General features: G+C 39.7%; 1 protein-coding gene across 3 annotated transcripts in view; it reads left to right on the forward strand.

Moving 5' to 3' along the window:
* The first annotated feature begins 879 nt into the window (after positions 1-879).
* The window catches only part of LOC137156149 (protein FRA10AC1), a 55,618-nt gene continuing 43,142 nt past the window's right edge, over positions 880-13,355 (forward strand). Inside the window, exons 1-7 of one of the 3 annotated variants that reach the window (XM_067552854.1) lie at positions 880-1,054; positions 3,093-3,167; positions 4,901-4,977; positions 7,177-7,272; positions 7,347-7,392; positions 11,918-11,994; positions 13,009-13,092. In XM_067552854.1, coding sequence (XP_067408955.1) covers positions 7,202-7,272; positions 7,347-7,392; positions 11,918-11,994; positions 13,009-13,092 — 278 coding nt within the window. In that variant the 5' untranslated portion in view covers positions 880-1,054; positions 3,093-3,167; positions 4,901-4,977; positions 7,177-7,201. Of the gene's footprint in view, positions 1,055-1,676; positions 1,696-3,092; positions 3,168-4,900; positions 4,978-7,176; positions 7,273-7,346; positions 7,393-11,917; positions 11,995-13,008; positions 13,093-13,355 lie in introns of those variants that run through there. The other 2 variants (XM_067552853.1, XM_067552855.1) reach the window with 2 other exon arrangements.

Raw genomic sequence — 13,355 nt, forward strand, 5'->3', positions numbered from 1 at the left:
GAGAGGACAGTCCCTGATATGGTGGTGTAGTGCGAACAAAGGGAACCCTGTTTATGTAGTATTTTTCTTCTAACTCAATACATTGGCAAATTCCTGACACTCAGGTTTCTTTTTTACTGTCTCCCCTACAGTACACTTTCTCCAGAGGAGGCTGGCAGCAGGATGATGCGCAGAGCTTAGTGTCTACCAAAGTCTTCTGCAAATTGTGTGGCCAGGAAGGCTGCAGCAGTATTAAGAAGCAATAAAAGCACGTCAGGCCTGAAATCCGCATAAGTCCCTCAGTACTTGAACACAGAGAACCCTAGCAAAGCCCGATCACGTAGGGTAGCCGCATATTGCCTAGGAGGAGCACGAAGCTCTCCGCCACTGATTGCAGGTTGCTGGAAAGAGAGCAGCAGGCAGCGTCAGAGGGGCCAGGGATTCCTGAGCACGCTCAGGACAGCTCCCGTCCCTGATGCAGAGGAGGTTTTATTTAACTTCACCCCCTCTCCTTCTAGTCTTGCTTCGCTCTCTGCCACTGCTCCCGGCCTTGGTCAGTTTCATGCCTCCGCAGTGCTCGGGGCGGTTTCTCCATCGCCCGACCCGGCTCTGTGTTCGAATCACGCCCATTCACTTGCTCGCTGGGCGAGCTCCGTCGGCCTTGGTTCGCTTCCAGTCCCCTACGAGGGCCCGCGTAGGAAACTCCCCGGCAGCGAGGGAGTGTCTTTCTCCCCACAGGCAGCTCCGTTCCTGGGATGGAGCCTCGCCAGCCCGGCAGGGTCGCGTATCTCGTAGGGCGCTGAGGGAGCCCCCGGCCGGGCCGCTAAGCCTTGCCCTTTTCCCGGGCCCGGTTCTGTCCTGCCCCTGCCTCGGTTTCCGGCCGGGCCTTTCACGCGGAGGGACGCCGGCGCCGCTGTGGGTGCCAGGCCCGCCTCGCGCTTCTTGCTCGGGGCTGGAAGCGCCCAACCCCCAGCCGGTTCGCGTCCGGGCCCTTCCCTCGCCAAGGGGCGCTGACTGAGCCAGGCCGGCCGAGCCAGGCCGCGAACAGCCGGCAACCATGGCGCTCTCTCAGGCCGTGAGTAACCAACTGCTCCCGTCACTGGCCCGGGGCGGGGAGAGCGGGGCCCGGGGCAGCCACTGGCTCCCACCGAGTGGCTGGGGCGCTCACGGGGGAAGGATGTGCAGCAGGGAGACCTCCCTCGTCGAGGGGCAACGTTCACGGGGGATGGGAGAGAGGCTGTTCATTAGACGGGGGTGGGGGGTGCTGTGTTTATGCCGACGAGAAAGGTGCAAAATCGTCCCCTGCTGCAACTTGTGAGCCGTTGGCCCCGTTGCGGAGCCTGGCAAGAAATAACGCCAGTAAGGCGAATGGGCTGCCTGATTTTGGGAGCATCCAACTATAACATGCAGGAGGTCCTCACTCTTCTGCCGTCCTCCGACTCCTCTGTCAGCTTCTGACCCTACATTGTCTGTGACATGCACAGGGGACTTGGTATGTTCCTGAAGCATGAAAATTTGTTTTGGCAATGATTCTCTACAAATGATTCTCTACAAAGCTATGTTCTTGATCCTTTGGTCTTTTTAGTATCTACCTTTATCTTCTTGCTTTTGCCTTTATCATTTGAGAACTGTATTTATTAAAACTTTTTTGACTCTTTATTTTGCTAACATCTTTACACCTTTCCCATTCCACCAGTGTGCCTTGCCCCAGTGTAGGTAGGTTCCCATCTCTTCTCCATCTGGGGTGAAAGTAGTTCTGCTATAATGCCTATTCTGTTCTGTTGAGGTGACCAATCTGGGTGCTATTGCTGATAATAATTTGTGTGAGATGTATACACCAGTCTGTTAACTGAGCCAACAAGTTGGGCTGATTTAAATGTTCTTGGTTTAAATTGGTAACAAAATATAGTTGGAGTCACTTATTTTAATTTCACAGTTTCTGTTTTTTGTTTCCTTCCTAAAAAAAAAAGTTTTTTCTCCTTGGTACAAAAAAGTCACATTTTGTCAACAAAACAGAAGTGTACATGCTGAAATGTTCCTCCTGTTGATGTAATTCTCCTGCTATGCTGACATAATAAAACCACCTCAACAAGAGGTATAGGGTCTATGTCAGTGTAGTTAGGGTGATGCAGTGTCTGTATAGACACTGCGTTCCTTATATTGGCTATCATTCTTGTCAATTTCATGGCTCTGCTGGAGCTATGAAATTGATAAGAAAGCAGGGCAGCTAGAGTCCAGCTTCTGGACCCCACTCCCAGTGGGGGACAAGAAACCCAGGCAGCTGGACTCCATTCCCAGTGGGGAATGGGGAGCTGAGAGAGGGCAGGCAGCTGGGCTCCTGGGAGGCAGCTACCACGGGAGCTGAGAATCCAGGCTCTCAGCTCCCCCACACTGCCCCTCTTAGTTTGGTGTAAACGCTTCTGGTGAGGACGTGAACCACTGACCCAAGGAGGGTAATGTAGACATCAGCCACTGCAGTAATTTATGTGGTTGCTGTAAATCGACCTAACATAGGTCGACTTATCTTTGTAGAGTAGAGAAGGCCTCAAGCTCAGCAAAGCAGATAAAGGGAGCATGATAAAATGTTTCCTTTAGTTGAAAATTTAATTTATTGGTACATGATAAAATAAAGATACATTGATATAACCTTGCAAAATTGTCATGAAAATTTATGATCCCAGGCACAAAGACTGCTTGTCTGCCTTTTACCATGAAGATTAATAATAAAAATACTAATTATATTGTACTAGTCTTGTGGTAAAAATATTATATTGCTGGGGAAGTAGAATTTTGCAAAGTTGGGTTGATACCAACTAATATTGTGATTCTGCAGACCTCACAAGCAGAGTATGGCAAGTCAGTATTTGAGTGGGAGACTTTCAAAGATTAGTACTTTATATCTCATCCAAAAATTAGTATCCCAGTGCATCCTAACATCATGTTAGGGCATTTCTTCAATACTGTCTCAGGCATTGTCCAAGCAAGTACTTTTTCTGCTATGGGTCTGCCAGTTGGGTAGCTCCACTTGTGATAACAACATTTGAGCTGCTAGTATTGACGTACCACAGGTGTTTTTACAGTGGTTGTCTAACTCTGCTCTTGTACCTATATAGAGTTTTAGATCATGGCCTGGAAGTAACAAAGCTTTCTCCAGTTGAGTATCATCTTGAGTGCATTTGGTCATGTAGGTGAGTGGACTGACAAATGACTGTCAAATTTGTCACTGAAATATGGTCTAAAGCACTGACACTCAGACCTCAGTGGGTCAGGAGCCAAATTAGTGATTAACATTACCCAAAAGAGCCAATGTAGTGTGAATTCATTGTTTCATTTACTATAGTACCTGATAAGGCAATGCTCATTGACTCAGGATGTGGAGAAGACCAAAAAATACAGTGATCACTTGACCCTGAAAGTGGGGGGTGAGGCACCTGAGAGTGGCTAATGTTGATAAGGGGGGACATTTTAGTCTCTCTTGCGCTCCCTCTTGCAACCCAACTATGAATAACTTCAAGCAATTGAAGCATTGACCACAGGGGAGAGCCTGGTTGGAGGCCAACCAACCAGCCTGTGGTGAGAACCATCTAAGACTGTAAGGCTACTGAAATTGTTAAGCCTAGTTTAGAATGCGATTTGCTTTTATTTCATCCTGATTAAATCTGATTTATATTCTTCTGCTTATAATCACTTAAAATATTTCTGTACTTAATAAACTTACTTGTTTGTTTTGCCTAAAGAAGTGCATGTAGTTTGGGTGTGTGTAGAGACTTCATTTAAAGTGACAGAGCTGGTGCATATCAATTTCTTTGATAAACTGATGAACATATAAGCTTGCAGTGTTCAGTGGGCAGCACTGAACTCTGTAAAATGGCAGTTCCTAGGGTTGCATCTGAGATTGGGGATAGTGGCTGGGGGGGGGGGGGGTGTCACACCATTGCATAATCTCATGAGTGGCTGGCCAGAAGCTCTCACTCACTAAATTAAGGACTGCTTGCTTGCAGGAGGCTGTATGTGGGCTGATTTTGGAGGGGGGAGGGGGGCGTTTCACACATTGGGGGCAAGTGCAAGACGGGCCCCAGGAGTGAGGGATTGAAGTGACAGCTATACACCAGCCCAGATTGCAGAGGGGAACGTCACAGTAAGAATTCACAGCTTTGAGCATTTGGAGACTGGAAGAGCACTGGCTTTGATATTTGATTCTCCTGTGCATTCAGTGGAATCCCAGCTTGTTAACCTTCTAGGCAAAGTGTAAGGATTATATGTTTTCTCAAGTTGTTGTCTGAGGGTAACGGTTATAGAAATGTAGGAATTTCCAGACTGACCCAATAGCCATCTAGTCCAGTATTGTGTCTTTGACAATGAGCAGAACCAGTATGGCTGCTGCTCACTAACAAGTTGTGCTATAACTGCCCCTTCTGGCACCAACTAAAAAGATACCTAATTTGTGTTGATATAGTCACCTTTTAGTTTGCAAAATTGATCTAGTTTGCACTGATGTAATCCTGAAATGGGAAACTATGTACCTTTTACTTTGCGCCAGCAGGGTCTACATGGACAATTAGAGTGCAACACAGAACACTCTACAGTTCACACCCTTATAATCTGGATTGTAGTACCATGTAGACAAACCCTCAATCTGCCGCAAGCGAGATTTAGGTTAGATGTTAGGAAAACTTTCTAACTATAAGGATAGGTAAGCACTGGAATAGGCTTCCAAGGAAGGTTGTGGAATCCCCATCATTGGAGGTTTTAAGAACAGGTTAGACAAATACCTGTCAGGGATGATCTAACTATACTTGGTCCTAACTCAGTGCACAAGGCTGGACTAGATGATCACTTTATGTGTCTTCCAGTCCTACATTTGTAAGATTCTAATTTTATTGTGTTGTGAAATTTTCCTTTATTTCTTAATTATTTCCAGGTACGTGGCCGGGGAGGTTATGATTCTGATTTTAGTGATGATGAGAATGGAGAGAAATCTGACCAAAGGAATAAAAGGTAAATGCATTATAATACTGACATTATCCATTTACATCTCTGGTATGCAAATGACTAATATCTATATATAGAAGACCCTGTTTTTTTAACTCTGACATAGTGAAACTATTTCTGAAAAATAAAAATATACATTTGATTCGTATGCCACTGCCTACTCAGGCTTGTCAGAGCATGTTTTCTCCAAGGAGCAACTGAGAAAGATCAGTTCTGCCAAGTCCATCTGGTGTCTGTATACCTCTCATTTCTCACAACTGAGTGCTTCGTTTTTCCAAGCAGTAGCATCAACTGCTGGGTTTTGGCTGCTCTGTTCAATTTCCTATGTCTTTGTTACCACCCACCAGGATTTGTGGAGCTGCAAAGAGAGAGATCAAAATGGCCAAGGCCAGGTGGCAGCAGACTTTGTGGGAATAAAACACCTGCCTCATGAACAGGAAACATTGACATTGCTTTATTATTATTTAATTTCTTCCAGCCTGTTCTTTCTGCCAAGCTTGGCTTCTAGAGACCAACAAATTAGGTCAGTTAAATTGCACTTAGCCTTTGAGATTCTCATTTACGCTCAGCTTTGGTTTGTTTCATTTAGCAGTTCATACACTTTGTGACCCTGAACTTTGATGTCTGACCATCTTTTTTTATTGGGAAGTTTATTTTCTGCTGTGGCACTGTGCTTCCTTGACAGTTCACTCATAGCGCTACAGATTTTTTCAGAATTGATTCAGGAGTTATATTTTTGCTCAAGGATCTGTTTCTGTGACTCTTTTCTTAACTTCTCCTCTTCTGTCAGGCTCTATTCCTTTCTGGGACCTTTTCTTAGGTGTCTTTTATGTTTTCTGTAGTGGAAGTAAAGGGAAGAGTTTTGTAATGTCTGGCTGCATTTTGTATCTGACCTTTAACCATTAAAATAAATTTAGACATTGTTTTTTCTTTTTTCTTTTTATTAGTATTTTTTAGCAGTCGTCTATTAAAAATATTGACTCTTTTTTTGTTCAGTTTTAGTTTTTTCCAAGTGCCACTATACATTACATCTTTCTAGTTGTTAGAAGAAATATTAAACAGTGGGAGCTGTTTCAAATAAATTATCTTCTGTACCATTTGTTCTGGTACACTCTCTTTGGCTCCCAATAGTGTTCTCATGAGAGTTTGCAGCATATGTATACATTCTGCTATTGGTACATGATGAAACTAATTCTCTCTGTGGGGAAAAAATGTAAAAAGACCCCCTCATGACATTGCCTCGCAAAGCCCCAATATAGGAGTTGTGTGTCTGTCCATGTGCCCACAGAACCTTTTTGAGCAATTGGTGTGCTTAGTTCTCTCAAGTCCTACAGTCATTAGACTGAGAATATAAATGCATCCAGTTTATGGGTCTTTGATTACCTCTCAGTCTTCTATCATGGAACCAGACTTTACCTTTTTACCCATAATGTTAGACAAATAAATCTAAGTATGTTTTAAAATACCCATGTAGTTAGGTTTAGTCTAAAAAGTTTATTTGTTTTGTTGAATTTTTGGTTTGCCATGGAACAGATTGGTGTTCAGAGGACAGTGCTCCTCAGCCTATGCCCCTCAGAGAGGTCCATGCTAATTAATTTGGTACAGAAGAGCTCTGTGGAGGCAATACCATGAGGGGAGGAAAAAGGGGTTACCAACAGTAACTCTTATTCTCTGAACATATTGCTTCTCTTCCCTCTGCTTTGGAACCTAGATCTATATACAGCAGTAGAGATAGAGAAAAACTGGGGAGTTGTTAAATGAGAATGAGATATTTCTATCTTTGACCTGTATGATATAGGACTTGAAGGAATTGAGCATGCTCCTGTCTCCCAGTACCTGCTCCAGTGGGTTCCATGTCTGTGTGACTACCTACATGACTCCTACAGTGTGACTCTGGACTGACGGTATTGTTAGACAAGAGATACTGTTGTAAGCAACTCTATATAGATGTTGCCTGTGAGCAGGTGCCTTTCTGGACTTGGTCTCAACTCCACACGAGTAAAGTCTAGTCTCACCCCCTTTCTAAGGCTGGTTTCATTAACACAGACAAGAACAAGAGGCAAACAGTGCTAGTCTGTACAACAATGGTATGAGCCTAACAACCTTTTCCTTATAACATTCAAGCTGCTGACTTCGGTGTACTTGAACATATTGTATGTGAAAATTTTTTGAATGATTTATTCCTTACTTTTTTCCCACCCGTAGGACAAGTAATGAAGATGCCCTACTCATGAAACCATTCCAGAAAGTAAAACAGGTCAAGGTTGCACACAGACAAATTGCAGCAGAAGAATGGGATAGGTAATGGTCACTTCTATCAGAACATTTTTTATTTAAAGTGAACTTTTACTCAAAATTATTATTTTTGTTAACAGGGAAGAAGCAAGAAATAGGAGATTTCATTTGATAGCAATGGATGCTGTATCCTTTCATTATTTGTTCATACTGGTAAAAACACATTCTCAGCTTTTCAACTTTTCTTTCACTTGCGGAGAAATCCTCCTATCAGGGGCAAGTTCACGTGAGTCTCGTTGTTGCATGGGGAATTTCTGTGCAGCAGCAGAGACTGGGTATTGTTTCAAATCATTTTCTGTCTGCCACTGATAACTAGGTATTTCAGATCCACGTATGAAAGGGGTTTCCAAACTGTCCCTAATTGTGGTCAGTGTTGAAGCTGTAGGTGTGAGTTACATATCTTAGATGTGGTGTTGGTTTGATTGCATTGGCACACACAGACCTTGCTGCTTCACTTCACTTTTATCTGAATGTACACAGAATACAGTTCTATGTGAAGCTACCGTTACCAGAATACACTTACATTTATGCTGGAAGAACACAATAATTAATCCAAAAGACAGTTCAAGAAAGAACTACCTCAAGTAGTGTCCTCCACAGATGTGATATTGTAGACCTGTTTAATATTACATTTTGTTTATTTTAGCTTTTATTTTGAATGGCATAATGTTTGATTACTTCAGTGCTTCAGTCCTAAACTATCGCCTTCATCAGCTACAAAATTTCCTTTTTAAAAATACTTTTCTTTGAAGTTTAGCATGAAAATGATTATTTCTACAGTGAAACTAAGTAGTTATATAGTAGATAGGGGTTCTTAACCTTTCCAAACTACTGTACCCCTGAAGCCTGAGTCCCACCCCCACGGGGCTGAGGCATGTAACTTAGTTTCATGGCGCCCCTGTGGCTCCAGGCAATTGCCTTTCTTGCCACCCCCAATACCAGCTCTGCACTTGCGACCCCTCTAAAACCCCAGGTTAAGAAACACTGAGATAGGGGAAAGATCATACAACTCCTTTGTTGAACTTTCCCTCAAGTAATCTTTTCTGTTGCCTAGAAGTTGCTCTTTGGAATTTAGCAGTAGGGGGATGTAGCATTTTAAGGCAAATTGCACAGATTTCATTGAATTGAAAAGAATGTAACACACCTGACAGATTTGTATGATTTATCTGCCATAAGTGATGTAAGCTTTTTTATAGGCTGCGAATCCAGTTTGGTAAAAACATCTTCCATGATATATCTACGTCCATCTTTATTATGGTTGGAGGATTGGTAATGCTTGCTTTATGACCTTTACGTTAAGCGTATATAGATTTATTTCATGATCCTATGGAATAGATTATTTTGAAAATAGTAATGCTGTTTCTGTGTGTATCATAAATATCTGAACGACCAATTGGATATCGTGCCTATGTTCGTCTCACTAGCACAGAGAAATGACCAAAGACTTGCCATGTTGCATGATGAAATTAAAGTAGCGCTGTGTAAAAACTTAGCATTATTGTTTTTTATTATCTATATATCTAGTGTCTGAGTAGCTGAGGTGAATTAGTTTCCTGGCTGACATAGCCATGATTATAAATTATTTTGAGACGGTAGAATTTGTATTTTTTAAGTTTTGTTGTATTCATATGGGTATGTTGTGTGAACTTGTGGCAATCCATATGTGGAACCTGGAAACATTTGGAGATGACAATTTCTTTCTGTTGCAACAAAACATGGCATTTCTGCTACTAAATTCAGACTTACCCTTCAGCTTCTCTGAGTGGATTTTGGTGTTATCTTTTTACTTGCTCTAAAGCACAGCTAGGTCTTCATTGTCAAGAAACACTCTTACTTTGTCATGACAATTACAAAAATCTGAGTATACGCAGCGCCATGAATCAAAGGCACATTTATACATTGCGTTTATATTTTGGTTGAATTGCATGCAAGCCTCTTTTATTACTATAGTATGGTAATTGAATACATTATTGGGAGAGCAAGGCATTGTGAGTTTGTACTGTTGCGTTCTGACAAATATTTGTCAGAGTCTTATATGTGTTCTGACTTACAAATACTCAAAGAGTGTGTATGCCATCACTTATAATATTCATACACTACACATGAAAGTAGGATTCTGAAAATAGGGCAGGGACAAGTTAATATTTTTGTATCAGTCTTAGTAAATTTAAATAAAGCATAATGACATCTTAACCAGTTTGGAAACAGGCAGTCAAATATATTTTCTTTCTCTTGCAACTTGCCAACTGTTGGTAGAACAACAAAGTATTTTCAATTCTGGCAAATGCTATTGGGATTCACATTAAGTGAATTTGCAACACCTAAGTTCTGAAACTTGAATGGCTTCTCAGGTCTAGTGTTCTCTTTATCTTATTAGTGTAATTTTGCTCCTAAGATGATCATGTTAAGTAAGATATACTACTTTAAATTTCTCAACTTCATTTAAATTTGGCTGTTTTACCTTGTATAAATTTTACTTTGTAATGGGAGATTTGAATATTGTTTAACCAAATGTGTCTGAAGCCTTACCAACGTCTGAAATACAGCCACATGTGTGTTGACAGTAGTAGCCATTCTGAAGCTATGACAGTTACACAATAGGGAAGTAGGTAGGGACATGAAGAATAACTTCTTCAGTTGAATCCATAGGAGAAATATAGGTAAACAAAAAGTAATTATTCATGCTGGAATTTGGCCTGGACACCAGGTCTAACACCCAACGCTTGTGAAAAGTGACGTGGTATCTTTGATGATTACAACTGACTTCTGAACAGCTCACTAGCCACAGAACAGTTCACTTGCTTTGGAATAACTGCAGAACTTAAGTCATTCTTCTACAAAAGTTTCTGCTTTCTTTTTTTTAAGTGAGTGGTTTCTAACTAGTATCATTGAGTATGATCTTCACTGCTTTGAAATGGTAACTTTGCCAAGTTGTACACAGCAAGAAATAGAAATTAGAATTTGGGGTTAAACATGTAGAATAGTGTCATTTACAGCTTCTTCGCCTTGTTTCCTCTGTGTGTCAACTGTATTTCCCTGTCCCTCTGTGCTGCTGTCTGTCATAAATCAAACTGAAGGGAAAATCACATACATTATCTTTATCAGGTGGGGATGTTCTGAGCTAAACTGTGTTAAGCCTGTTCTATATAATTGCCTGTTCTGTATAATTTAAATTATAAATTCTTTGGGGCAGGGAATTTGTCTTATATTTTTTTGTGCTGTGCAAGTTGACAGAGCTATTAATGTTTTATAATAATGTGATATCCTGGCTAAAGACCAGAAGCTTCATTGATCAAGAAAGGATAATATCTAGTAGCACTAGCTGAGTGAACAATGTTTATATAACAAAATCAGATGCTCCTCCAAAGTAATTAACCCTGCTGTGTCACCTTTTACATTATTTTTCCTGCACTCTTTCCACATAAAGTCATCTGCATGTAGCTAATGATCCTCAATTGTAGAAATAACCAGTTAGTAGAAGAAGCTATGATTAAAAACCCCATGGTAGAATTTGCTAGCCATAGTGTGTTGTTTTTGTGGAGCTTTGTATAAGTAGTCTGACTTAAATATGTTTCTGCTTTCTTGGGAATTTCTTTACTGCTACCATCTTATTCCTTTCCTCAAGTTGGAAGGGCAAGTCAGTCGCCTACTATTCTCAAAGGTGATAATGGTGACAAATAAGCTGTGGTTCCTTGAAGTTAGTTAGCTCCCTCATGATGTATACAACCTCCTTTAGACTTGCTAAATAATGGCCCCTAACAGTATTCTTGAATTTAAGTAAAAAAAATTTGAAGAATAACATCTTGAGATTGAGTTAACATTTGGAAACTTCTAGTAGAAAATACATTTACAATGTTTTTTTGCATAAAATGATTTTAATGCAGGCAGTAGGTAGACAGAAATGAGTTCTTATTGAACTCAATTTAACATGTGGCTTGAGAACATGCCGAAAAGATAATTTATTTCCAATTCTGTAGTTCCATAAATGCTTAAGAATTTTTTACATATTTTAAGTCATTGTTTTACTGTTGTTATATTTCCATTTGTGGAGGTGCTTATTTCCAGAATAACTTGATTGTTTATATGGTTTTGTTTTATCATATAAAATATGTTTCAAATTACATCTGTAAGACAGAAATGTCCTAATAATCATGATATAATTTCCTGTAACTTGATATTGAGACCCAAAACAAAATTTTCTACTGAAGTTTGTTACTGCGTTTACACTGACACTGAAAAGTACATAAAATGCTCAATTTCATTAATAATTTTATATTTCTATCAGGCAAAAATGACACACATATTTTAAATCAAAGTTGGATTATCATGGAACACTAGTTTGAGTTGCAATAGCATATACAGTAAAGGCTGGAATGGTGTGGGATGTGGATGGGTTTTAAAACTTGAATTCTGCCCTAAAATTCTCCTATTGAGAATTTATTTGTAAAAGTCTATTCTAATAACAGTTGCCCTTTAAAATTCCTTTTCACTAAAATTAATTTTGGTAATAGTTTCTTTAAATCCCATATATTGTAGAAACAGTTTTGTACTATTCTGCTTATCTGAGCTAATAGTAGTATGAAGCCATATAAACCAGCCAGGGAGTGAGAGAGAATACAGAAAATGTATTCCTTAGTTTTGCTTTATTCAGTATGCGAGACATAAAAAGTTTGTGAATGACTACATTTTATACTACGGTGGCAAAAAGGAGGATTTCCAACGTTCAGGGTAAGTGTCCTTAGAGAACATACTTATCTGTTTTATAAAACTGCTAAAATACATGCTTGGGTAACTCCTCTTTGGATTATTAATATTGTGATGAATTCTGTGGCCAGAGATTTATTTTTGTATCAAATCTTTATCCCTTTTGCTAACATGTATCAACTATGGTAGTTGTAAATATTTGAATTAGATGCAGAGAATTGTTTGTTGTCTTGATTTAATTTTGTACAATTTGTATCTATATATGAAAAGTTAGATGAAATTCCATTGGAAGTTTTTATTTTTGTGTTATGTGGATTGAAAGACAACACATGGTGAGTGCATCTAAAATAATCCAGTATTTGCTGAGCATTCAACTCTCATTCCTACAATGTCAAATGCTGCCTGCTGTAATGAGGGTAGAAAATGACAATCTTGTTCTCAGATTCTTGTGGTGCAGTACATAGTGCTGGAATAACTACTTGCAGGTAGTAAAATTGTTTGCCATTTGGAACACCAGGCAGTTTTTAAATAATAATTACCAAAGTTATGAGAGGCTAGTTACTAGGGTTCAAGTTTGCAAAGAAGTGCAGGCAGTTAGTCTCACATTCTTCATTAATGTTAAATCCTCTGCACAGCTTTGAAAATCTGAACCTAGGAGACTTGTGAATCTGGAATATCACTAAATATCTATCCGAGGAAGCTAAACCCTTGTTCTGAGCTGCAGATGATCCCCTTTTTATTTTTTAAACATAACTTTTTATAGAGAATTAAATCACACCATTTTAACAGTCATGAGTGACTTTAATGTTAGAAGCAAGCTCTTTTATTCTTTTAGGGAAAAAAGTCAGTTTATAATACTTGTTCTCATGAACAGTTATTGCTTTTTAACAATGTCCCCCAGTATGTCCAACTCAATAAATAAAACAAGTCTAAAATACCAACATTTGCCAAATGATGATCTCATTATTTTGTGTCAGGTGCTATAAAATTTCATTTTAATACTAGATCTGCTTTTTAAGAAAATGTACTCTTTCCTAGAGCAAGTGACAAGACAGACCTTGATGTTGTAAGAGAAAACTATAGATTCCTGTGGAAAGAGGAAGATGCAGTGAACATGAATTGGTAACTTGGGTTATAATAAAACATGATTTTTAGATCACGTTGTATTTATCTTTTTTTCATCATTCATTAAAAATTACATGGATCTTTGCTCTTTATGCTTTGAACTGTTGATGAATTTAAAAGACGAGTATAAAAAATAAAAAAGTATAGGCGATACAGTAATGCAGCTCTGTGACAAAATGAACTGATTACACAGAAATGATTAAACTATTGTGCATTCCCGAAGAGAACTAAACTACCATTAAGAAATCTCTAAAAAGAGT

The sequence above is a fragment of the Emydura macquarii genome, unplaced genomic scaffold (genome assembly GCF_026122565.2).
Source record: "Emydura macquarii macquarii isolate MOO-44397 ecotype Brisbane River unplaced genomic scaffold, CSIRO-AGI_Emac_v2 contig_1390, whole genome shotgun sequence".
Classification (NCBI taxonomy): Eukaryota; Metazoa; Chordata; order Testudines; family Chelidae; genus Emydura; species Emydura macquarii.